This window comes from Delphinapterus leucas, chromosome 13, assembly GCF_059928025.1.
Source record: "Delphinapterus leucas isolate spDelLeu-1000000601 "Yukka" chromosome 13, BTC_Dleu_Yukka2, whole genome shotgun sequence".
Lineage (NCBI taxonomy): Eukaryota > Metazoa > Chordata > Mammalia > Artiodactyla > Monodontidae > Delphinapterus > Delphinapterus leucas.
The window spans coordinates 72,986,527-73,011,356 of NC_143141.1; the positions used below are offsets into that span (position 1 = coordinate 72,986,527).

The 24,830-nt window shown below is 40.9% G+C and overlaps 2 protein-coding genes across 3 annotated transcripts; one reads left to right on the top strand and one right to left on the bottom strand.

The window, feature by feature from the left end:
* Positions 1–999: 999 nt before the first annotated feature.
* GPN1 (GPN-loop GTPase 1) lies at positions 1,000–21,284 on the bottom strand. 2 transcript variants are annotated; one of them, XM_022574195.2, is made up of 14 exons: positions 21,089–21,284; positions 20,294–20,387; positions 18,160–18,199; positions 17,326–17,392; positions 16,566–16,603; positions 12,101–12,179; positions 11,800–11,894; positions 10,734–10,779; positions 9,939–10,085; positions 9,130–9,212; positions 7,786–7,825; positions 7,051–7,141; positions 3,858–3,965; positions 1,000–2,347 (listed from the first exon to the last, which is right to left on the bottom strand). In XM_022574195.2, exons 1-14 carry the CDS (start codon positions 21,197–21,199, stop codon positions 2,262–2,264), a joined length of 1,125 nt encoding a protein of 374 aa, XP_022429903.1. In that variant the 5' UTR covers positions 21,200–21,284; the 3' UTR covers positions 1,000–2,261. The 2 variants fall into 2 exon arrangements, with proteins under 2 accessions (XP_022429903.1, XP_089779458.1); XM_089923332.1 differs by lacking the exon at positions 21,089–21,284 and adding an exon at positions 20,476–21,060.
* A 630-nt stretch (positions 21,285–21,914) lies between these two features.
* Positions 21,915–24,729, top strand: CCDC121 (coiled-coil domain containing 121). The gene has a single exon (XM_022574192.2). The coding sequence runs from the start codon at positions 22,316–22,318 to the stop codon at positions 23,297–23,299; it is 984 nt and encodes a 327-aa protein (XP_022429900.2). The 5' UTR covers positions 21,915–22,315; the 3' UTR covers positions 23,300–24,729.
* The last annotated feature ends 101 nt before the right edge of the window (positions 24,730–24,830 follow it).

Consider the following 24,830-nt stretch of genomic DNA (forward strand, 5'->3'; position numbering starts at 1 on the left):
TTATTTTTTTATTTCCATTCAGATTTTTTTTTATATTTTCACCATGTACACTTTTTGGTTGCTCCTTTCATTTTTCTCCTTTGTGAATGAAGCAAACAGGACCTGTCCAAGGACAGGCTTGTGCCTATTTCATTTGTTGCATCTGCTTGGCCATCAGAAAACAGTCCATTCCTTTGCCAGAATTCTGTCTGCACATTGTGTTTCTACTGGATGGGCAGCCGCCAAAAGGATAACAGTATGCACCTTTCTGCTTTACATCATGTCTTGAACAACTTTATTGCTGTTACTCATCCATAGCAGTACCTGCCCTGCTTGGCATCTGATAGTCTCAACCAGTATTTATTAAGTAAATGATGTAGCACTGGAATAATCAGGAGTAATTAGCAAATGTGTGCATGTTAAATACTGCTGAAGTTTGGTTTGGGGGTGCAGAATACAAGTCTTGTGAAAGTTAGAGCACTCCTATAGTGGAGACCAGAAATCAAGGCCCACATCATTGAGTGCCTTAAATATCCAGCACTGAGAATAAATATGAATGCAAGAGCAACAAAATGAGGTTATAATTTAAACTGTTACCAGATCATTTATAAGTTTGCTAATTGTACATCCTTGGCACATCTATCTCAACCCTTCCTGTTCCAGGCTTAGCTTCATTTTCGCTTACTTATTGATGAAAGTACACATCAGGTGGTCAGTTTCCATAAAGTAGCCACCTAGTATTTAATTCATTCACTTAGCAAACATTTGTTGAGTACCTATTATGTACTGGGTCCTCTGCAAGGGATACACAGATGAGTAAGACTGTCTCTGCCCTTATGGAGCTTATAGCATAGGCCAGACAAGTTCCTCTTTAAGTAAAAAGTATACAAAGTCACTAAGGGAAAAAATCAGGTATGTTCAGAGTTTTGCCGTGCAAATGGTTTCCTCTCAAAGAACAGGTTCAAGTTTTTAGACCAGTGGTTTCCATTAGTTACAGAATACTGAAATTAATACTTCATGTAAAGCAAAACACTTTATTTTTAGAATGTTAGATTGGAGAATAGGCACCAGATGGTCAAGGTTGGGGTACTCTGATAAAGCAGGTGATGAGCACATTGATATCTGAGATTCACCTGGCCTAGAATTACGTCATAGGCTGTTTGAGTTAGAATATTGTTCTGAACTTAGCATGCATCAGAATCCCCTGGAGGCCTTAGTAAAACGGACTGCTAGGCCCCACACCCCCCCAGTTTCTGATACAGGGCTTGAATGTCCCATTTTTAGTAACTTCCCAGATGCTGCTGCTGCTTCTGGTCCAGAGACCACACTTTGAGAACCACTGATCTGGAATACAGGTTAGGCAGGGACAAAATTCCTTAAGAGAAATGTATAATGTTTTAAGATACTGTGAAGAATGTGGAGGCAAAGCAAACCCTTACCAGGGCTGTTATATATGGAATGTGCAACTGACCCAAATCCGTGGCCTTTGAGTAAATCACTAAGGATACACTGCATTAAGTTAAAGTACAATACAAACAGGGCCTGGCTTTGTACCTGGTTACTAGGTGTGGTATGTACATGGAACCTTAGTAAACAACATGTGGCTTTAAACCTCTCTTCTGAACTGCAGTGACTATTTGTGATAATTTTCTTATTTGAAATTATGACAAGCAGGCTTACAACAAAGTTAAAATTAAAAACTCTTTATCCAAGTCACCATCTAAAGTAGAATTCTTATTCGTTAACAGTGTTTTGCCCACTTTCTTCAATGAACCTGGTGTGCTACAATAAGCTACCCAGTCTGAGGCACATTTCATACCAAGATTGATTGGTTGCCAAGGAGACTCCACTGCCACTCTGGACAAGCTCCTGTTTCCCCCTCTTTCTGCTAAAAGGAGGGGAACTCGTGGTGCAGGTTCAAAGGCAAGATGCTGGAGAAGCAGAGGCTACAGATCCAGCCTACTAAGTTCTCTCTCTGTTCTGTCCATCAGCAGCAAAAGTATGTGCGTTCAAATGATAAAACTTGCAGTTTTAGGCTTGAAGGGATATCAGCATCCAAAACCAGAATATCCTTCCTTGCCTAAATCCAAGGAAAATGCCAAGGGGAATCAGCATCTACCTGCCAGGTCCAAATGTATTCTATCCCTGGCTTCATCTGAGTCAGGAGATTTCACTAGTAAGAGAAACTGCTATCCTGAACAAAATTGTCCTTTATAGTAGCCCCCAATCAGAGATAAGGATAGTCCCTTCACACAGAGTTCCAAAATTTTGGACTTTAGAAACTATTTGTTGTTTCTCTTCCAGTACTGTGCCATTGATTCTTGCATAAAATTCTGGAATGCTGGCTCTTCACGGCTTTCCTCTGTAACTGCAAGAAAAAAAGGTTAATTCTTTTTAAACTCTCCCATTAGACAGGTGGATTAGAGATGCTGTCAACCATCCATCAGAAATAGTATCTTTGACCCTTGAACAACACGGATTTGAACTGCGTAGGTCCATGTATACACAAATTTTTTTCAATCGTAAATACTACAGTACCACACGATCCACAGGTGGTGAAATCCATGAATGTGGAACCACAGATACGGAGGGCCAACTATAAGTTAATTATACGGGGATTTTAAACTGCGAGGAGGGTGGGTACCCCTAGTCTCCAAGTTGTTGAAGAGTCAACTATATTTCCAAGACACTGTATGTTCACTTCTCCCAATAAGGAAATATCTCCTAGAAGCAGGCTGTATTTATCATGTTGCCCAAAATATACAATTTCCTTGACCTGTAAGTGGGGAGAATACCTCCTTCAGAAATTAACTAAAATGAGGTCCCACTCCTACATATTTTTAACTGAGAGAAATGAAAACCTCTGTCCACAAATACCTGTTAATGAATGTTTAGAGCAGCTTTATTCATGACAGCTAAAACCTGGCAACAACCCCAGTGTCAATCAGCTGGTGAATGGATAAACAAAGGTACACCCACATAATAGAACTATTACTCAGCAATAAAAAAGAACATATTACTGACACATGCAGTAACATGGATGGATCACAAAAGCATTACACTGAATGAAAAAAGTCAAATGCAAGTTAAATACTGTGATTCCACTTACACGACACTCTGGAAAAGGCAAAATTATAGGAATAAAAATCAGGTAAGCGGTTGCCAGGAACTGGTGTGGGGGAAGGGACTGAATAAAAACGAGCATAAGCGAACTTTTAGGGTGATGGAAGTGTTCTGTTTCTTGATTATAATGGTAATTACAAAACTATATATATGTATTAGAATTCAAGCTATACACTTTAATAAAAGGGTGGGATTTATTGTTTGTAAATTATACCTCAATAAATCTTATTAAATGATGCAATTTACACGTTAGTATCCAGCACACTGGAATAAAGAGAAGTTTGCTCTTGGGCACAGCTAGGACCTAAAAGCGTTGTTTCAAGAAACAGATTCTGTCCACAGTCCATAAAACTATGCAAAGTGGAACACTTTTGGGTTTCCAGAGCCATTCTATCTTCAATGCTACAGTCCCTTCTGACTGGTTTAGGTCTGCTGAGGCCTCCTTTTGTATTCTTAAAACAATGATTACAATAAACAATCCTGGATTCCTCAAAATTGAGTTAGGACCTAAAGATGAGAAGACACAAGACTAATAAAAGGCTGTAATCAAGCTCAATATTAACCATTCAGTAGGAAGGCCAGGAACTTTGAATATATGGAACTCCTTCCTGGTGCTGCATCCTTTAGCATGTCCTCTCTCCCCTGTAACTGGCTTCATGCTCAAGGTCTTCCCTCAGTAGCAGAAAGCTCCCGGGCAAACAGTGAAAGAATAAGCAGCTGTTCTGTTCTCATGAGCCACCTCAGCCACCTCTCACCTCTGTGGTCAATGTCTTCAGTATCACTGTCTGCTTCCTCATCCTCTTCATCCAAGGTTCCCCGAGTCAGGATCAAGTCAGAAGGGTCCATCACAGGAGGTAAGCTGCCTACATAGAAAACATCTATCAGTAGCATGTCATGAACATAGGCCTCCTCAAAAAAGTGATTTTGAATCGATAAGCAACTATGATTAAAAACTGGCAGGATGAAAGTGATCATGATAAAATGCAGGATCTTATCTCTTCTAAATGTACAGTTAATAATACCACTTAACATTTCTACACTAGTTTATTTCACAAAGTGCTTTCATGAGGCCAGTAACCCAAGAGGTCTCATTTTTTTTTTTTTTTTTTTTTGCGGTACGCGGGCCTCTCACTGTTGTGGCCTCTCCCGTTGCGGAGCACAGGCTCCGGACGCGCAGGCTCAGCGGCCATGGCTCACGGGCCCAGCCGTTCCGCGGTATGTGGGATCTTCCCAGACCGGGGCACGAACCCGTGTCCCCAGCATCGGCAGGCGGACTCTCAACCGCTGCACCACCAGGGAAGCCCCCAGAGGTCTCATTTTTAAGTTGAGGAAAATAACTCTCAAGTAGCTTGTCTTCATAGTAATAGTAATGTCATTTGTTTGTACTAGCTCTCAGCTTAGAAGAGGCTATGGTTTTTCCTATGAAGGCTAAAGACATTTGAGCAGATCCAGTGTGCTGATAAGTCAAGAGTAAAAGTGTGGAGCATGGAACTCACTTAACTGGTAAACCCAGCCAGGTTCCAGCACCTAATCCACCAAGTGGCTTTGCTGTTCTCTACTAGACCTATAGCAATAGCTATTATTAACAGAACTTTACTCCTTTAAAGGCCAGTCCACCAATGAGTGTGGGTGGGTGAGTGTGTATATATTTAAATTTGAGCACCAACCTAGGAACCCCTAGAGAATTAATGACAAAACTAACTCAAACAATAAAAAATGTCAGTTAAGTAGCAGAATAAAAAGACTAAAATACAGAAATGAAAAGTCTTCATAAACACAAACATAACCAGTTAGAAGAAAAATCCCATTTTCAACACTAACAAAGATACAATCCTTGGGAAAAATTTAACAAATTTAACAAAACCTACATGAGGAAAACACTCCTGGAAGACATAAAAGTAGACTTGACAAATATAAACACATTCCTTGTTCTTAGACAGGAAGAGCAACATCAAAGAGATGTCAATTAATTAATTAATTAATTAATATAACACAATCCCAATAAAAATATCAAAGAGGTTTTTTAGCAAGCTACATTAAGTTGATACTAAAGGTCATTTGGGAAAACAAACAAGCAAGAATAGTCAGGGAAACACTAAAAAAGAAAACATTGAGGAGGACTAGCCCTAGCAGATATTAAAACATACTATAAAGCCTCTATATGTAATTAAAGCCACACAGTACAGGCACACAGTCTAGAGGAATAAAATAGGTAATCCAGAAATACATCCAAGTACATATGAAACTTTAGTATATGATACAGGTAGCATCTCATCACTGGGACAAAGGTAGACTTTTTAATAAATCATGTGGGTACAACTATTTATGAAAAAGGTAACACAGACCTATACCTCACACCATACCCAGGAATAAACCCTAAATGGATCAGGGTTCCAAATGTAGAAAATAAAACCATACAAGTACTACAGTAAAACATGAGTGAATGCCTCTTTAACACAGGTGTAGATAAAGGATTCCCAACTATGACTCAAAACCAGGTGCAATAAAAGATAAATAAATTTGACTACATCAAATTTATACAAAACGAAACAGAAACTTTTGCATGGCAAAATAACACCATGAACAAAGTCAAAGGGCAACTGACAAACAGGGAGAAAATATCTGCAACATGTATCAGGAAAATGAAGACTATCCCTACCTAGATTAATGCATATTAAAACTAGTGGGTGAACATTTGAAAATTAAAAGTACATTCATCTAATCAAAGCATCACCCCACAAAATACTTATTATGAAAGGAAAAATAACTTTATGATGAAAAAACCTGGCAGACACCACTTTAAGTAAGTGATCAAAGACAACTCATCATCATGTACCTTGTGATATGATACATGGAAAAAACACTTCACATCTGTTAACTTCTGCTAAAAAGGAGCCACCTGAATCAAACCATGAGGAAACATCAGACAAACCCAAATTGAAGAAAATTCTACAAAAATATAAGTACCGTACACTTCAAAAATATCAATGTCATGAAATGCAAAGAAAGACTAAGGAGCCATTCCAGATTAAAGGAAAATAGGAGACGTGACAACTAAATGCAACACAGATCCAGAACCTTCTCCTGCTATAGAGGGCAAATGGCTACATCTAAATAAGGTCTATACATTAGATAATAGGAATGTGTCAATGTTAATTTCCTAGTTTTTGATAACTACAATGGGAGTATATAAAATAATGCCCTTATTTTTAAGAAAAACTCAAGGGTAAAGGTGCATCATGTCTGCAACTTACTCTTAAATGATTCAGAAAAAAGTTATATATAATATACAAATATTTTATAAGTATACTTATATATTTATATAAAATGTAAAGCCAAACATATATAACAGAAAGAATAAAGTAAATGTGGTAAATGTTAACATTTGGCGAATCTAGCTGAAGGGTATATGGCAGTTCTTTGCAATTCATGAAACTCTTCTGTAAATCTAAAATTAGGTCAAAATAAACAGTAAAAGAGGGGGAGGATTAAAAAGTAATTTAAAAAAAAAAGTAGACATCAAGTATCTTGCCAAAGTAAACCAAAAACTACCTGAAGAGAATCATCATATACATATGTATAAAAATATAAACACAGATAAGATAAATGTGGTATGAGAGACACAGATAGTGGATTCCTCTTTAACACAGATGTTAGATATGGGTATGTCCGTAGGTATATATCTACATCTGTACACTTCAAAAATGTCAACGTCATGAAATACAAAAACAAAGGATCCATTCACGATTAAAGGAGACTAAGAGACAACTAAACACAATGCAGATCTAGGATTTATCTAAATTGACTGAGGAACAGATAGATAGATACACTATACAACATTTACTTTATCCTTTTCTCTTTCTCTCCCTTAAACATAAATACCTACCTACTAAGTGGAGATAAGCATACCCCGCTCTTAGTTCCTAACACCAGAAGACTCTCCAGTACCTGTGGCAGTCCCGGTGTCCAAGGCTATAGAGCCCATATCTTTCCGAAGTCGCTCCAGTTGTTCTTTCTGCTGCTGGCTCTGTGCACTGGCCTATATACACAGAGGAAAATGTTGTCATATTAAAAAAGGAGGCCCAAGTTAGATGCCAGACTTCTAACTGGAGATGACAAATTATACAAATACTAGAGGCAGATAAGGGATGGCTGATGACAGAAACATTGAGCAGTGTGGGCCCAGATTAGCAGAAGTTCATTCCGGAGGGCTCTGCAGACTGTATTAGAGGTTTCAGAAATTAGACACAAAATCATCAAAAGAACCCTCAAACAGACACAGCAGGAAGGCTCAGTGATAAGATGTCCAATGTAGCCGATGGGGATAGGACACTTGATCATTTGGGGTAAGAGTTGTGAACTACCCTCTGTTCCTAAACAAAATTCTACAAGTAGCCTTTAAATGGACCTTGGAGTAGGGGTGGAGGTATGGCACAAGAAGGGCTCAGCATATATAAAAGGAAAAATTACTGATTTTTATTACTTCAAGTATAGAGAAGAAAAATAATTAAGGGCCTTTCTGCATCCAGACAGCATACGTACAAACTTACAGGTTTAAATTAACAAGTATCTGAAGGATATATTGAGAACCAAAACAAAAGCATTTATGGCAGAAGGATTAGTACGTAGTTTGAGATTGTTTATTCAGTGGCCCTAAAATACACAAACAGCCTCTTTTCTTACCAGCGATTTCTTCAGACGTTCATATTCAGGACGATACTCTCTGGAAAGAGAAACACTTTCTAAATCCCTTTGATTAATAACCTATCCTGTCCCCGCCTCCACATCACTTCTATTTTCCTAGTACTTTGATAATAACAAAAGATCTTATGTCACCATACATCAGATGTAACAAGTCTTAGTCACTGAGATTCTATCCCTAAGGAATTAAAAGCCAAGGTGCCTGCCCCCTCCCTGAAATCAGCAACAAGACAAAAGACTGACTGCTGATCTGGGAAGATCACCTCTGGGGAGACCATGACCAATGAGTTCACCATTCACTTGGATAAACATGAGTAAAAGATGTTTAAATGATGAGTAAAAGAAGCTAGGCCTACTGGGCTCAGGAAGCCCAATATATAATTATGTCGTTTATCTGGGCAACCATGAAAGGATATAGAAAAGAGTCTATCCTGAGGCTTTGATAACACATGCAAAAAAACAAAACAAAAAAAACAAACCTCATCTGATGAATAAAAATCAAAATAATGTTTCTGAAAAACCACAATGTGGCTATTAGGCTCTTGCTAAGTATGAAGCTTGCTAGAAAGCAGCCAATTATCAGGCCTAAGGAAAGTGTATAGGTGCTATGACTCCACTTTCCTTTAGATAAATGGAACTCCAGTATTAACCAAGAAAATAGTTATAACAATCATTTATTAAGAAATATCCTTACTACATGTCGGCAATTGTGTTAGGTGCTTTAGATATATTATCTCAAATAATCCCCACAATGACCTTAACAATAAATGCTATTACCCTTCATCTATAAATGAGGAAAACTTGCTAAGGTTACACACTTATTAATTGGAGGAAAAAGAAATCTAAACCATGTCTATCTGACTCCAAAGTCTATGTTCTTCATCAGGGGTCAACCAATGTGGCAGACAGGACAAATCCAGCCCACTGCCTATTTTTATAAATAAAGTTTTATTGGAACACAGCCACGCCATTTGTTTAGGAATTGTCTATAGCTACTTTTGCACCACAATGAGAGTTGAGGAGTTTCAACAGATAATACAACCCACAAAGCCTAAAATATTTAACACCTGGCTTTTTACAAACAATGTCTGATGACACCTGTTCTTCACCATTCAATACAGTGAAGATTTTATACTCCTATTCTTTTTTAAAAAAAGTTAACAGCTACTTGTTAACCCTAAGTGTGATCAGATCCAGTACACATCTGCATGGCAAATATAATACAAACACCATGAAAACCAAAATGTTTTGCCTGGCAAAACAGCTATCATATCAGACTTGTGGGTAACTAAGAGTGCCATCAATAGAATGTTCCTTTATCCTCACCTTTCATATTCTTCTGTGGCACTGGCAACTTGCACGAAGAGTTCATCTAAGCCTGTACCCAGAACAGCAGACACACCCACCACCTGCCAAAAGCATCATTAATGCCACTGAGGAAACAACTGTATATTTTTAAATGGCATATATTATTTGGCTCAAATTTCATAAAATCTTCATAGAAGAGGTTTGGCTACTTTAAGAAGTCTCTGGCAAAGAATGAAGCTAAAACAAGACAAAATGGCATACCTACTCAAGAGTGATGGAAATAAGTCTATGGAAAATAGAGAACTGAGAAAGATAATTAGGATCAAACAAGCAGCAGTTCATCTATTCCCTATCAAATCAAACCACAGTCTGTTCTCTATAAAAATTAGTATCTCAATGTCTTCGCTTGGGCAATTAACATACTTGCTGCTACCCACACCCACTTTTGCTTACACAAATCTTACCCATCCTTCAAAGCACACCTATATTGGCTATATCCTCAAAAAATCTCTCACTTCAAAAGTGATCTACCCCATCACCACTATCAGGCCCAACTTTTAATCTTTCTTAAGATATCACAATATAAGTTACTACAATATATCATGTTTTAACTCTGCGTTTAGCCTTCTCTCCTAACTAGACCATCAACTCCCTGAGGGTAGGGTCCATATCATATTTATCTTTTAAGTCTCCAGTTTTTAATAAGCTACGCCTTAAAAATTACTTTTCAGAAGGTAATGAACTTCCTTTCCAAAATAGGTTCAAAGCCAGCCCTTTGGGTTATGAGGTTATCTGGAGAGACCAACAGCATAAGCAAGAAAGTTTACCCTGAGGGAGCTGTAAAACTCATCTAACACGAGGCTCATTGAACGAGTCAGGTTACTGACGTATGTAGTCTCTTGATTCAAGGCATCTTGGAAAGCCTCAAAATCCTGCATCCATTCCACTGCAAAGCTGTGATCAATGATGTCAGTCTGTACCAGAGAGAAGTCAACTATCAGCAACCAGAGATGAGGTCAGGCATCAAACAATGGCAAAAAAATTTTTTTACTTAAGTGATGACAGCAGAGAGCAATAATTCATGTATTTTCTTTCTCTGCTTCCCCCATTTCCTCCTCCACTGCAACAAGTCACAAAGAGCCAAGACTGCTGTGCAGTATAAATAATTAAATGAAGATCTGTATATTCTAGGTTAGAACAGACCTTCACTATCCACTGCCAAGTGACCATGGCCACAGTGGAGGCCAGTACCCTCCAGGCTCTGAAGTCAAGTACATAGTCTCTTGCATCCTAGCCAACAACAGAGAAGTTTTGGTTTTGTTTAACTGCCACTTCCAATAGACTAGCAGTCCCTCCCTCATTTACACAGTCCCAATCCTGAGGGATTACCTATACGCTGTGGACCAGGGGCTACTCTTTCTAGCCTAAAAAAACTTTGGAAAAGAATCAGCAATATATATTCATTCGATTTGATTGAATCCATTTCCTAGAAGTGCTCATGACTTTGCTTCAGGTTAGCTTAAATCTGCTCTCTAGCATCTGAAATAATCCTTCTCACCTACCCAAACACAAGCTTCTGATGAAAACGAAACATTCAGTCACAACAGGAAGAATCCACTTACTTTATTCATGACCACAATAAAAGGCAGCTTGGTTTTGTACAAGATGCTGAAAATCAAACATTGAGGCATTATTAGTAAAAGCACTTAAGCACCTGCTTGCCTGTTATCTGATGGAACTGAGTAATAAATAGGGAGATGGGTTCAGACTCTAAATACAGGTATCCATTCTTACACAGCACTCACATATTCTCCCCTCCCAAGCAGGAAACTACCACTACCATCAAGCAAACAACACACATACACACTGTCTCCTTTTCTTAGAGTAATAATGCTTTGGTACTGATCTGTGTGTGTGTGTGTGTGTGTGTGTGTGTGTGTGTGTGTGTGTGTGTGTGTGTGTGTGTGTGTGTGTGTGTGTGGTGTGTGTGTGTGGTGTGTGTGTGTTTCACCAAATTAACTGTCTTTTAAACAATTAATATGAAGACAAAATCATGCTATCAAACATCAGATTTCTATCTGGACTAAGATTTCTTGTGTTTAACAGGAAGGGACATCCCTAGTCATAACAGAAGAGACAAATCGGGGTGATTGTTTTTGCATACCCCCAAAATAAAATTCAGCATTAATAATGGTCCGCCTTGCTCCTAGGTCTAATGCACTAATATAGCCTAGTGAGGCATGTCCTTCCTCTCCTAATGGCACCACGCTTGGGAAAACACGTGCATTTAGAATCATGGATGAATCTTTTTATTCAGTCTCTCCTCATGTTATAATTTCACTCTTCCTATCACAACACAGAAGAAAGGCATTTAGACCAGGGGCTCTATTCTATTCAGAACTGGATTTCATTCAACTTGGGGCAACTGCCAGAAGGTTCATATTCATTCATCACCTATTCTGTAACAAGCAAGGGAGGAAGATGAGAAGTGGCTGATAGAGAATGCCAACAGTATATGTGCTTCCTTTCCCGCCCTAACCCAGAGCCCCTCCCTAACCCAGAGCCACTAAAGTGAGTGGCAAGCCTGAATGAAAACCTAGGGGTAAGCACTCAGGACTCAAAAATGATGGAAAAGAAGTGGAGACTTCATACCTTGACATAATACCATGCCCAACAATAACGCATTACCTGCAGGCATAGAGCATATTGGACATGAAGGTCACTGGGTTGATACTTCGAGATGTGTCCATTACATAAATGACAATCGTTGGAAACGAGGATGCCTAAAGCCACAAAATAATCAAAGCTTTAGTCAGAGGGCTCTTGACCTGTCCCCAAATTCTTCTCCTACCTTCCGTGGCAAGGAAGAACCACTTTAGGCAGGTGTGCAGAGCTCTATGACTCTATCCCACATAAGATCCCAAGCAATAAGAAGCTTTTCTTGTCTGGCTCTCTACTTACCCTGAGTAATAAGTCCTAGAATACTCACCAGGGCCTCAGTGATGATTGTCCCAGAAGCTGACCAGGTGAATACCTCAATCTGTCCAGGTGTGTCAATCAAGACATACCTGTGTCAAAAAAGACCATTAAAGAAGTTTTTATTTATGCATTCTGAAAGATATTCCATCCCACAAAACATTAACATCTGGTTACTCAAGAGTGAAATAACCTCTTCACACTGTCAAGTCTCACTTCTTCCCATTGCCCTTAAAGTGCATACCACATTCCCCTGGGTTTTGTTCAATGTCCAGTATTCAGGCTCATTGGCAGGAGCACCAATACATCACTGCTGCAAATTATCACAGAGAAAACTGACAGTTTTAGAAACACACTGCATTAAAAATGAGAGATAAGCAAAACCAGAGTGTAAATCTCTTGGGAAACCATCTGGTTACTTAGGGGTGGGGTTGGAGGAAAATGGAGGGAGGGAGAAAAAGAATAAGAAAGTGATAACTAAAGAAGAGGGTCTCTTCTTGAGGGGATGAAACGTTCTAAAATTGATTGTGATGATGGCTGTACAATTCTGTAACTACACGAAAAGCCACAGAATTGTACAATTTAAATGGGTAAATTGTATGGCCTATGAACTATATCTCAATAACGCTGTTTTTAAAAAAGCAAAGATCCACACATACATGGACAATTGACAACAAAGGAGCCAAGAACATACAACGGAGAAAGGAAAGTCTGTTCAAGAAATGGTGTTGGGAAAAACAGACAGTCACGTGCAAGAGAATGAAACCAGACCACTCCATACACAAAAATTAACTCAAAATGGATGAAAGACTTGAATGTAACACCTGAAAACATTAAATAAATTTCTGGAGGAAAACATAGGCAGTAACCTCACTGACATCTGCCTTAGTGAAGTTTCTGTGGATCTGACTCCAAAGGCAAGGAAATCAAAAGCAATAATAAACAAATGAGACTACATCAAACTAAAAAGCTTCTGCACAGGAAAGGAAAACATCATCAAAACTAAAAGGTGGGAATTCCCTGGTGGTCCAGTGGTTAGGACTCAGCGCGTTCACCACAGTGGCCCAGCTTCAATCCCTGGTCGGGGAACTAAGATTCCACAAGCTGCCGGGCATTGCCCAAAACAAAAAACTAAAAGGTAAGCTACTGAACAGCAGAAATTGCAAATCGTATCTCTGATTAGGGATTGGTATCCAAAATATACAAAGAACACATACAACCCCAAAACAAATAAACAACCTGATTTAAAAATGGGCAGAGGATCCGATTACGTAGACATTTCTCCAAAGACACAGATGGCTAAAAGGCACATGAAAAGATGTTCAACATCACTAATTATTAGGGAAATGCAAATCAAAACCACAATGAAGTATCACCTCACACCTGTTAGAATGGCTCTTACCAAATAGATAACAAGTGCTGAAAAGGATGTACAGAAGAGGAAACCCTCATAAACTGTTGGTGGGAATATAAACTGGTGCAGCTACTATGAAAAACAGTAGAAAGATTCCTCAAAAAATGAAGGATAGAGCTAACCGTATGATCCAGTGATTCCACTTCTGGGTATTTATCCAAAGAATATAAAAACACTAATTAGAAAAAAATATATGCACCCTTATGTTCATTGCATCATTATGTACAATAGCCAAGATATGGAAGCAACCTAAGTGTCCACCAATGGATGAATGGATAAAGAAGATGTGGTATATACACAGTGGAATACTATTCAGCCATAAAAGAAGAATGAAATCTTGCCATTTGTGACAACATGGATGAACAACATGAGGGTATTATGCTAAGTAAAATAAGTGAGAAGGAAAAAGACAACTACCATATGATTTCACTCACATATGGAATAATCTGGAGGAAGGAAGGGAGGGAGGGAGAGAGGGAGGGCGGGATGGAGGGAGGGAGGGAGGGAGGGAAAGGGAAAGGGAAGGGAAAGTGAAGGGAAAAGGAAGGGTAAGGGAAGGAAACCAACCAACCAAAAGCAAGCTCACAGATACAGAGAACAAATCAGTGGTTACCAGAGGAAAAAGGGGTTGTGGGTGGGCAAAAAGGGTGAAGGGGATTGATTGTATGGTGACAGATGGTAACTGGACTTTTGCGGGGTGATCACTTTGCAGTGTACGCACGTTAAATTATAATGCATACCTGAAACTTATTTTTAAAAAAGCAAAAAATTTGAATAGACGTTTCTCCAAATATATACCAATGGCCAAGAAGTACACTACAAGATGCTCAACATCTGGACTTCCTGGTGGCGCAGTGGTTAAGAATCTGCCTGCCAATGCAGGGGACACGGGTTCAAGCCCTGGTCTGGGAAGATCCCACATGCTGCGGAGCAACTAAGCCCGTGCACCACAACTACTGAGCCTGAGCTCCAGAGCCCGCGAGCCACGACTACTGAGCCTACATGCCACAACTATTGCAGCCCGCATGCCTAGAGCCTGTGCTCTGCAACAAAGAGAAGCAACCACAATGAGAAGCTCAAGCGCTGCAACTAGAGAAATCCCGTACACAGCAACGAAGACCCAAAGCAGCCAAAAAATAAATAAATTTATTTAAACAAAAACAAAAGCAAAAACAATTACAAGTAGTGACCAGAATGTACAGAAAATGGAACCCTCCATACATTGCTGGTGAGAATGTAAAATGGTACGTGAAGCCAGCAGGAGCTTGGAGTAATGGGGAATAGAGTGACTGCTAATGAGTATGGGGTTTCTCTTGGAGATGAAAATGTTCTGAAATTAGGTAGTTCTTTTTTTTTTTTTTTTAAAGATTTATTTTTTATTTATTTATTTTTGGCTGCACCAGGTCTTAGTTGCAGCACCGTGGGACCTTCGTTGAGGCATGAGGGATCTTTCGTTGTGGCACGCGGGATTCTCTCTAGCCGTGGCGAACAGGTTTTCTCTTCTCTAGTTGTGGCGCGGGCTCTGTAGTTTGTGGCACGTGGGATTCTCTCTAGCCGTCGCAAATGGGTTTTCTCTTCTCTAGTTGTGGCGCGGGCTCTGTAGTTTGCGGCATGCGGGCTCTCTAGTTGAGGCATGAGAGCTCAGTAGTTGTGGCTCGCGAGCTTAGTTGCCCCGTGGCATATGGGATCTTAGTTCCCTGACCAGGGATCGAACCTGCGTCCCCTGCATTGTAAGGTGGATTCTTTACCACTGGACCACCAGGGAAGTCCCTGAAATTAGGTACCTCTGGTCAATGCACAACTTTGTGAATATACTAAAAACCACTAAACTGTATACTTTAAAAGAGTGCACTTTATGGTCTGTGAATTCATATTGCAGTAAAGTTGTTACTTTAAAAAACTACTCTAGTATGATCCTATTTTTGTAAAAACACCTTATCCATCCATCCTTCTACCTATGTACACATGAATAGAAACGCCTGGGATGACAGTCACTGATAGCAATAATGATAATAATGACAGCTATTTCTAGTGACAAGAAGGGTGATAGTTTCACCTTTTAAATACTATGCATGGTAGGAATTATTTATAGTAATAAGCCTATATATCCTTTTCACAAAAATAATAAATTAGCTTCCTTTCTTTTAAAAAAGCAAACCTATTAAAAATTTAACAACAGTTCATTGTGGGTAATGATAATAAGAATCTCCTATTTTATATTTTGATGCTTTTTAAATTAAAAAATATCCCCTCTGAATCATGTAAATTATATTAATTTAAACAAGGATTAGGGGCTTCCCTGGTGGCGCAGTGGTTAAGAATCTGCCCACCAATGCAAGGGACAAAGGTTCAAGCCCTGGTCCAGGAAGATCCCACATGCCGCGGGGCAACTAAGCCCCGTGTGCCACAACTACTGAGCCTGCGCTCTAGAGCCCGCAAGCCACAACTACTGAGCACGCGTGCCACAACTACTGAAGCCTGCGTGCCTAGAGCCTGTGCTCCGCAACAAGAGAAGCCACCACAATGAGAAGCCCGCGCACCGCATCGAAGAGTAGCCCCCGCTCGCCACAACTAGAGAAAGCCCACGTGCAGCAACGAAGACCCAGTGTAGCCAAAAATAAACATAAAAAAATAATAATAAAATAAAATAAAATAAACAAGGATTAGAAAGGTATTTCATAGACTTTAATGCCAACAAGCAAGAGAAGGCAAGTGGACAAGTGAATGTGGACTCAAATTCTCAAAATACCTCCTAAGAAGCTGGGAACATATACCAAAGTGATTGGGGGTGGGATACTATTAAATTGAGCTCTACACTGTAGAGCATCTTGTCGCTTTTATTTATTTATTTATTTTGGGCCGCGCCATGGCTTGTGGGATCTTAGTTCCCCAACCAAGTAGAGCATCTTAATGATTGTCTTCTTGCCAACAATTTTTTCACTTATCATGGTTTCATCTTAAACTACACCCTCTCAGAACTTGATAGTAACCCAAAATTCTTCAAAAAACCTAGAAACATGTCAACTACAGAGTAATAAATAGGCATTAGACTGAAATCACTTACTTAGACATGTTCTGGGCCTTCTCAATAAATTTCATCACCTAAAAGAAAAAGACGCCAATTACAACAGAATCCAAGTTCAACAAAAAAAATCACAGGGCCCTCTCGAGAGTGGCCCACCTGCAGGCACCATTAACGATTGAATCTCTACGTTCTCTGTCTGAGGACACCAACTAACGTGCTCATGGAACCAAAGAAACATAGCCACACCTGCCATACCACAATACCCTGGAGCACAGGGCAAGGCCTAAGGAGCTGAAGACTTGATCTGTCACCGCCAAGTCTCTCTCTTGGTGCTTCAGTAAAGCGTTAACAGCCTGAATCATTGAGTGAAATCGGGGTAAAAAATCAGTGATTGCCAAACACTCTTAAGGAAGTGGAATGTGACAGAGAAAACATAACAAGATGACAACAATTTGTCACAAGTGAAAAGCCCCATAATTGTTCCATTCCCTGCCTGGTAGCCCATCCCACTCCCCATCCCTCCACCCCATCCTCAGGGTACCACTGCAAGCCAATAACAGATCACGAAGAGAACCCAGGTCTCTTAGGCCTTTATTGGCCGCCACAACGTTCAATGTGAAGTCTCTCACCATGTTGATCATCCTCTCATAGCCTACTTCTTTGTCCACCAAAATGCCTCCTTATATTCTGTATTGACATTGAGGTTGATTGCCCTTCTTTCCCAGTGTGATCAAGCTAAGGCATTTAAGAGTCACAGGTTCTGACACAGCCATGTCTATGTAAATAGAGACAGACATACCTGATCAAATCTGGTAGCAAAGAGATTGAGTGAGGTCACTATGCCACCATTGGGTCCAAGTCCATACCTAGACACTAAGTTGAGGATTTAAATTGCTTATAGATCAATTTAGATGAAAAAGTTTATTATCTAGACAATCCCTCACAAAAACAGCATAACGTTAGTGTTCAACTGACTAGTATGTATCACACAATCTTAACCTCATAGGGAAACATTCACTATTGATGCCTACCTTGTTCATCGTTTAGAAATGGCCAGGTGAAATGGGGCCAAAATGGAACAGACAGATGTATCAGGCGCTGACAGCCTGATGGCATTAGCCATGAAGATCATTTATATACCACTCTTTGCTCTGATCCTCACTCATCAAGCCACCTGAGGATTAGAATTAGTCTTCCTATCTAGACTTACCTATAGGGAAAGTACACATTTCACACAGCAATGTACTAAGAGTTGATCTTACTAATCTTTGAGCTTCCCAGTCTAAGGGGATGGTGATCAATGGATGCATCCACCAAGACAATACTCCCTTGTGGGACCCAGGCATGCCGCCAGCTAGCCTCTCCTTCTCTGTGCTAATTACAACAGCCTGCAGTTCAGGACAAAGGCAGAAAACGGAACTCACAAGCTGAAATAGGATTTCTAATCACCTACAATGCTTCTCCCCACATTCATCTTCCCTCCTCTTCATAAAATTACCTGAAAACAATCGAATGCTTTTGCTAGTATATTTCACAAGGGAAGGCACAAACACTTTTTTCAAAGCTACACAATACACACACAGTAAGCAGCCAGGGATGAGCCAAAAACCAAAGTAGATGTGAAAAAGGATACTGTTTCATGACTTCTTTATATTTCACAGTGTCACGAATATCTGGAGGGAAAAAAAGAGAGAATGAAATGGAATTTAACACGTAAGAAACAATACAGTTTGAGACTCTCCACCTATAATATCTAAGCCAACAGACCTCTCAAGTCATCTCTGCTTCCTCTGAGCAAACAAATCAGTTTCTCTCTTAGCATCCAAGGTACTTTTCCAATCTGTTTTCTAAATTTTCAAGCTAAGATCACTGAATTGCAACAGCAAAAGAAGCAAGTTCAGGAAGAGACTAGGAGGACAAAAGGTACCCTGCAAGTACCTTCCTTCCCAGCAAGAAACTGAAACTAGCTTCTGAGGCTTCTATTGTCAGCACTGTCTTCTAGTAATTTCTCCAGCTTCACACTGGCCAAGGACAACTGCCAAGTAACCCAAGAAGAATGTTAGGCTAGGAGCTCTCAAGTTATGGTAGGGATGTCGGAGACAAAGAGAAAAGTTTTATACAACTTAAATACCTTCTCAGTGACCATATACATAGAAAAAGGGAGCTAAATAAAGAAAAAAGGTTTATTTCTTACTCCTTGCTTACTGGTAACAAAGGTAATGCAGACAACATTTTTATAAAGGCATTAACTTGGGAAGTGGATGGGTGGGGAGAGAAATAGGTGATGGAGATTAAGAGGTACAAATTTTCAGTTACAAAATAAATGAGTCATGGGGTGAGATGTACAGTGTGGGGAATACAGTCAAAAATTATATAATACCGTTGTATGGTGACAGATATTAACTAGACTCATCATAGTGATCATTTTGAAATGTACACGTATTTCAAATTATTGTGTTGTATACCAGGAACTAAATACTGTGGCAGGTCAATTACACTGCAAGACAGACAAACCCACAGAAAAAGAGATTGGATTTGTAGTTACCGATCTACAAATCGGTAGAGGGTGTGGAGGGAGGGACAATTGGATGAAGGTAGTCAGAAGTACTAACTTCCAGTGAATAAATACCAGGGATGTAATATACAACATTATAAATGTAATGAGCACTGCTACATGTTATATGTGAAAGTTGAGAGTTCTCATAACAAGGAAAAAAATTTTTTTCTATTTCTTTAATTTTGTATCTATATGAGATGACAGATCCCATGTTCACTAAACTTACTCATGGTAATCATTTCATGCGTTTGTAAATCAAATCATTATGCTATACAACTTAATCATATACAATGCTGTATGTCAACTATATCTCAATAAAACTAGAAAAAAATTATTTGGATGGAATTTTAAATAAAAAGGAAATTGGTCTGTCCAGTAATATCTAACTAAACCTATCTAGCAGTCAGGAGACCTATATCCCATCAACTATTAGAGCTCCAGCCTTTAAGTGAAAAGATGGAATGTTGTTTTTTTTTCAAAATTCTTCCCATAATGATTTCTGCTTCTTAATACAAGGTCTTCCTTAATTAGTATGTTTGGAGTACAAGCTTAATAGGATTAAAAAGAGACCAGGAGGGAAAAGACTAACATCAAGGAATAGTCTGAAAATCAGGAAGCCTAGATCCTATCAAGAATCAGGACACTGGATCCCATCCATTCTTAATCTTTTTTATACAGTAGTCAGGGACTCCTCTACAAGTCTGATGATAAGAGGGAAGGAACCCCTCACCAAGACAATGCACATAGGCATATATACACACATTTTCCCATGTAACTTTGCAAGATTCCTACAGATCAGTAAGCAAACTCTGCACAAAACCCACATGCTCTTAACTTGAAGAAAAAAAACTATACAAACAAAGTTTATGTAACAGAGCCTGCTGAAGGGTTTACGGCTTAAAAGCCAGAGGACTGACTTTCTGTCACTTCATTTTCCCAGAGAATCATAGTCTGACACCCTTGGGTCAAAAGAGGTAGAGAGAATGGTAGTGGTAAGGAAAAAAAGGAAATTTAGGAAGAGGGAAGGAGTAAACAAAGAGAAAAAGGGAATCAGGAAGAAGCCTGTTTCAGGATGCTAGCAAATCCAAGGGAAACGAAATTAGGCAGTTTAGAAAACATTAAAAATGGAAGCATTGAAGACTCATAGGATAGGCTGACAGCTTTCCATTCTCTGAGAAACTTCACACAAGTTCTGGCACAGTTTACTCACCAATATTGGCAGGAAAGGGAACTTCATGCACAGCTGGATCCAGGTTGATCACATAAGGTGGACACCCTTGACTATGCAGATATCCTGTGAGCCTCTGCAGACATATGGGTAGAAGGATGGACTGAGACCAAGAGCCATGATAAAGGAAAAAGAGAGACCTTCCACCCCTTAATCCAACTTACCAGAATTCTGCACTTCCATTTCCCTCTACCTTAAATATTCGTTTCTGATCTCCACCGCCAACATTCACTCTCAATTGAAATGCTATCTTTCTTCATCACACATCCAACAGAGCCTCCTCTACTCTCCATCACTTATTGACTTGGTGGGTTGGGGGGAGCGGGGGTTTCTATCTCCCCCACAAAAAACATTAGCTCCATTTAAGCGGGAACCTTGTCATTTCCGCTAAATCCCCAGTGCCTGAAACATGGTAGGCACCCCAGAAGGAATTCTTTAGGAATCTACACCGAAAGCCTGTGTGCAAGCACTCTATTAACAGCCAGAATTACTTGTTAAGCCTCTGCCTTCGAGGACTTGGCACTAGCAAGGCAATTCCAATACCAAGGACGGTCGTCACAAATAGGCACTGAGGGTGCGCAGAAGAGAGGCTGAATGAACCCAGGCTAGGATATGAGACGGCTTCGCGGAGGAAGAAACAGGGGTTGCTGGCATCCCTGAAAGCCAGGCGCCGGTACCCTCCAACTCCCCAGAGAGACCTCCCTTTCTCCCCTGGCCTTACGCCTGCCACAGACAACTTCTCGCGCGCTCCTACTACGCCCGCGCCCTGCAGGTCACCTGTACAAAGGTGGTTTTCCCAGACCCCGCCATTCCCAACACCAGCAGACACACTGGGGGCCGGGGACCCCCGGAAGCTTGCGGCTCCGTGGCAGCTGCGAGCGCGGCCATCTTGCTCCTGGCTCCGCCCACTCGACCATAGAGACGCTTGTAGCTAGAGAGGCTCACGCGACATTCGGAACTCTGAATGAGACTAGAACAGAGCAAACCAAACCGAACCGAACCAAACCGGCCAGAGAGGGCAGGGCCAAGGGGCCAGGCGTGAGCCTTTGATCTGTCCGTCCTGACCCGGATGGGGGCCCAACTAGGGACAGAGGCGGGGAAGTGGAGACATTGGGAGGACGACTGGAGTAGGCCACCTAAAGAGCCGCTCACCGTCGTCGGGCAGGGCCTGGGAAGGGCAAAGCTCTGGACCCCGGGCAGGCGGGACGACAAGGGACCCCCGGGCTCCCACACTATGAAAGTGAAGAGAGTGCCTTTTCCTGTCGGCCCCCCGAGAGCGGGTAACCGAGCCGCCGGAGAACCGGCCGCTAGGGCTCGTCCGGCGGCCGAGGAGGTTAAGCGGCTCAGGGCTGGACGTGCCGGGACCCGGGCGGGATGCGAGCGTCGGGGTTGCTGGGCCCCGCCAAGAGCCGCAGAGACCAGCCCGGAGAAACTGGAAAAACCCTCCGCACTGGGACCCCGTCTCCGCGTGTCGCCAGCCCCAGACCGTAGGGCTCTTTCCCTGGCGGTCTCCGCAAAGGTGCACCGTGACTTTGGGGAGGAACGTTTGGTTGCTGAGTTTGTCAAGTAGGTACTCAGGGGGCGCTTCTCTCCACCCAGGCGCCCTCGGTACACGGAAAGGTGGTGAAAGAGCCGAACCATGTATACACTGCTACTCCCGACCGCCCAGTTGGCTGCGGTGGCCCTTTGGAGCAGCTGTAGTGTTCAGTAAGCCGTGAGATCTGGGTTTTAGACCCAGGCTCTGCCACCCGCTGGCGGTGTACATCGTGGCCAAGTCACTTCAGTTCTCTGAACCTGTTTTCTCCTCTTTACTCTCGAGATACTACCTCATAGGGTTGTAGAGACGGCATATTGTCAGTTGTAAACTACACTCCCTCGTCTTTACCCCTAGCTCTGTCCCTCGTGCCTTGTGTGAGGAACATCGTAGGTGCTCCCAAAGAGTTGGGATATGAATTAAAGTACGTGTGCATTTTTAAAATTATTTCCTAATTTTTCGTGAAAAACATGGGGGGATGTCGCTCTTGTTCTTCCTTCAGGTTGGCTGAGGACTCCAGTAATTCCCTTCAACCGGATCTTAGTTTCATAAATTTTCTCAAGCCAGAGAAGCTAACAAAGGCAGAGAAGAGATTTAAAGAAAAGGCAGTAGTGGAAATGATGAAGCTAGACAAGCAAATCAAAGAAACTCAAATCCGACTAGAACCGTTAGTGGAGGAAACCAGGCAGCTGCTGGCGGAAAACGTACGTGTCGAGGAGGAAAACCAGTTCTTTCTGGAATACCTGACCAAGCAAACAAAGGAGTCTAGACAGCGAACCGAGAAGCTGTGGAACTACTATTTACAACAAAGTGGGCAGATTGAACAAAGGAGACAAGAATTAACCTCCAAATATGCGGGGAAAAATTCAGCGCTTAAAACAGAGCTCTTGCAGAAAGAAAAGATCCTATCCAATTTGAATAAGCAGTTGGAGGCAATGAGGGACGTTTCGATAGTAAAGGAGAAACAGGAGAGAGAAATTCAGACACTACAGCAGGAGATAAAGAAAACCCACGCTGAGACAGCTGCAAAGAAACAAGCCATGCTGGTCCAGTTCTTCCAGGATAAAGCATTACTGGAGGCACAACTGAGTGAGCTAGATGCAAGGCAGTTGGGAAAGAGACCAACAAAGGAGCTGAACAGCAAGAACAAGGCCTTGGAGAGGGCAGCAAAGCAGTACACTTCCGAGTTCCACAGTAGCATCGACAGACAGCACCAGCAGTTACAGAAGGAACTACCACAGCTAATTCAGAAATGCCATAAGTTGGAGGCTACTCACAGCCGTTTAAAAAAGCAGCAGCAGCAGCTGCAGCAGGAGCAGTGGTACCTAGAGTGCTTAAGCCGGGGGAGGCAACGGCTGCAAGAAAGGCGTAATCCGTGCCCAAAAGGACAAGGTGCTCCAAAGACCACACTGAACCCTGCCCTAGGCACCAAATCAAGGACGCATCCAAAGTAATTCCTAAAATAACACGAAGTCAGGAATGGAGCAAGGGTTCTTAGGTGCTATGTAACATAAACCAGGTTAGGAAGGCTTTGGGATCTCAGGGTGCTGTGGTTAAATATCCATCATGATGTGTTAGTGTGAAGGATTAGGTGCTTTTCTCCAGCAGTACTGCTAGATTATGTGTGGAACTGGCTTCCCTTAAAGTTAGGTTTTTCTTTAATTAGCTCTTGGTAATAAATGGGCTGTGCCTCACACCTCCGGATAACCCAGTACCATTTGCCAAAAACCCAGATGTGAAACTACCTCAAGAAAACCACCTTGCGGAAGTGACAGGAAAATAGTTGTGTGGTGTGTTTCACCTAGCTAAGTTAGGTTTCTTTATAGAAAAAGCCCCCTGAAGAATAGCGTTTCAGATTGTTATATTCTGCTTTCTGCTCTGTAAAGAACCAATGTCCATGTATCCTCACTTCTTTGGCCACCTTAGCACACAGTGTTTTTAAGCTCTTTGTAAAGTTTGTGCTGGTGATCAGGTAGCTGCTTCTACAGTTTTCTCATGATTGAAAAACTCTTAACAGCAAGTGTAATAAGCCTTAGGCAGAGTAACCTTCTGTCTGATGCTCAGCCCATACCATTTTTGCTTTGTGTAAACTGTGTGAAGGGAAGAGAAGATAGAGGGTATGTATACCTGGTCAGTTTTCTGTGGAGAAATACCTCTAGCCTGAATGAGGTGACTGAGTGCTTCTGCCTGTTTTAGGAAAATGTATCAAAAGAAAGTTTTCATATATTTGGAGAACTTTCTAAAGAGTCTTTTGCCATCTCTTTCCCAGGCAACATCCTCAATTTCTAAGATGACAAAGATGACTGAAGTTTCGATACAGTGAGCACTTTAGCTTTAGGTCACTTATTACGTTTTTACTGCATAAGCACTTCCTAGTCCTTGAAATGTGTTTTGTTATTCATGTGTACCCTCTTTATGCCCCTTCAGTAGAACTAGGAATAGTATTTTAAATTAATATAGACTTTTAGGGTAGTTATATCTTTGGCACTTAGGACATACTGATGGTTAGATCAGGGATTTCTTTGCTGAATCCTGGTACAGAAATGCAGCCTCGTTTTAATGTTGCTCCTTTATGGAAAAACAGAATCAATGTTTTCAAGAAATTGTCAGTGATGAAAAAGTTCATAATGGTTTTCCCAGATTTGTTTTATTCATATGTAAAATGAATTCCTGTACAATTAGATTCAGAAAAGGATTTTGCCTCAATGTGCCTTAACTTCTAGCTTTAACAACCTTTCTGTTAAATGTGTAATGTCTTGGTTCTTAAAATTTTGTTGTTATTGAAAATAAACTCAGATTATAATATACCCACTGATTTCATTATTGTTCCAATGTAATGTACCTTCTACTTACCTCTCTTCTCACGTCTTATCAACTCTGCATGTCTTCTTCATACTAGTATGCACATAATAAAAATGCAGTTTTAGTGCACAAAGTAGAATGTTAGGTAGCACACAGTTGCCTTAACCTGAATAGTTCTATTCA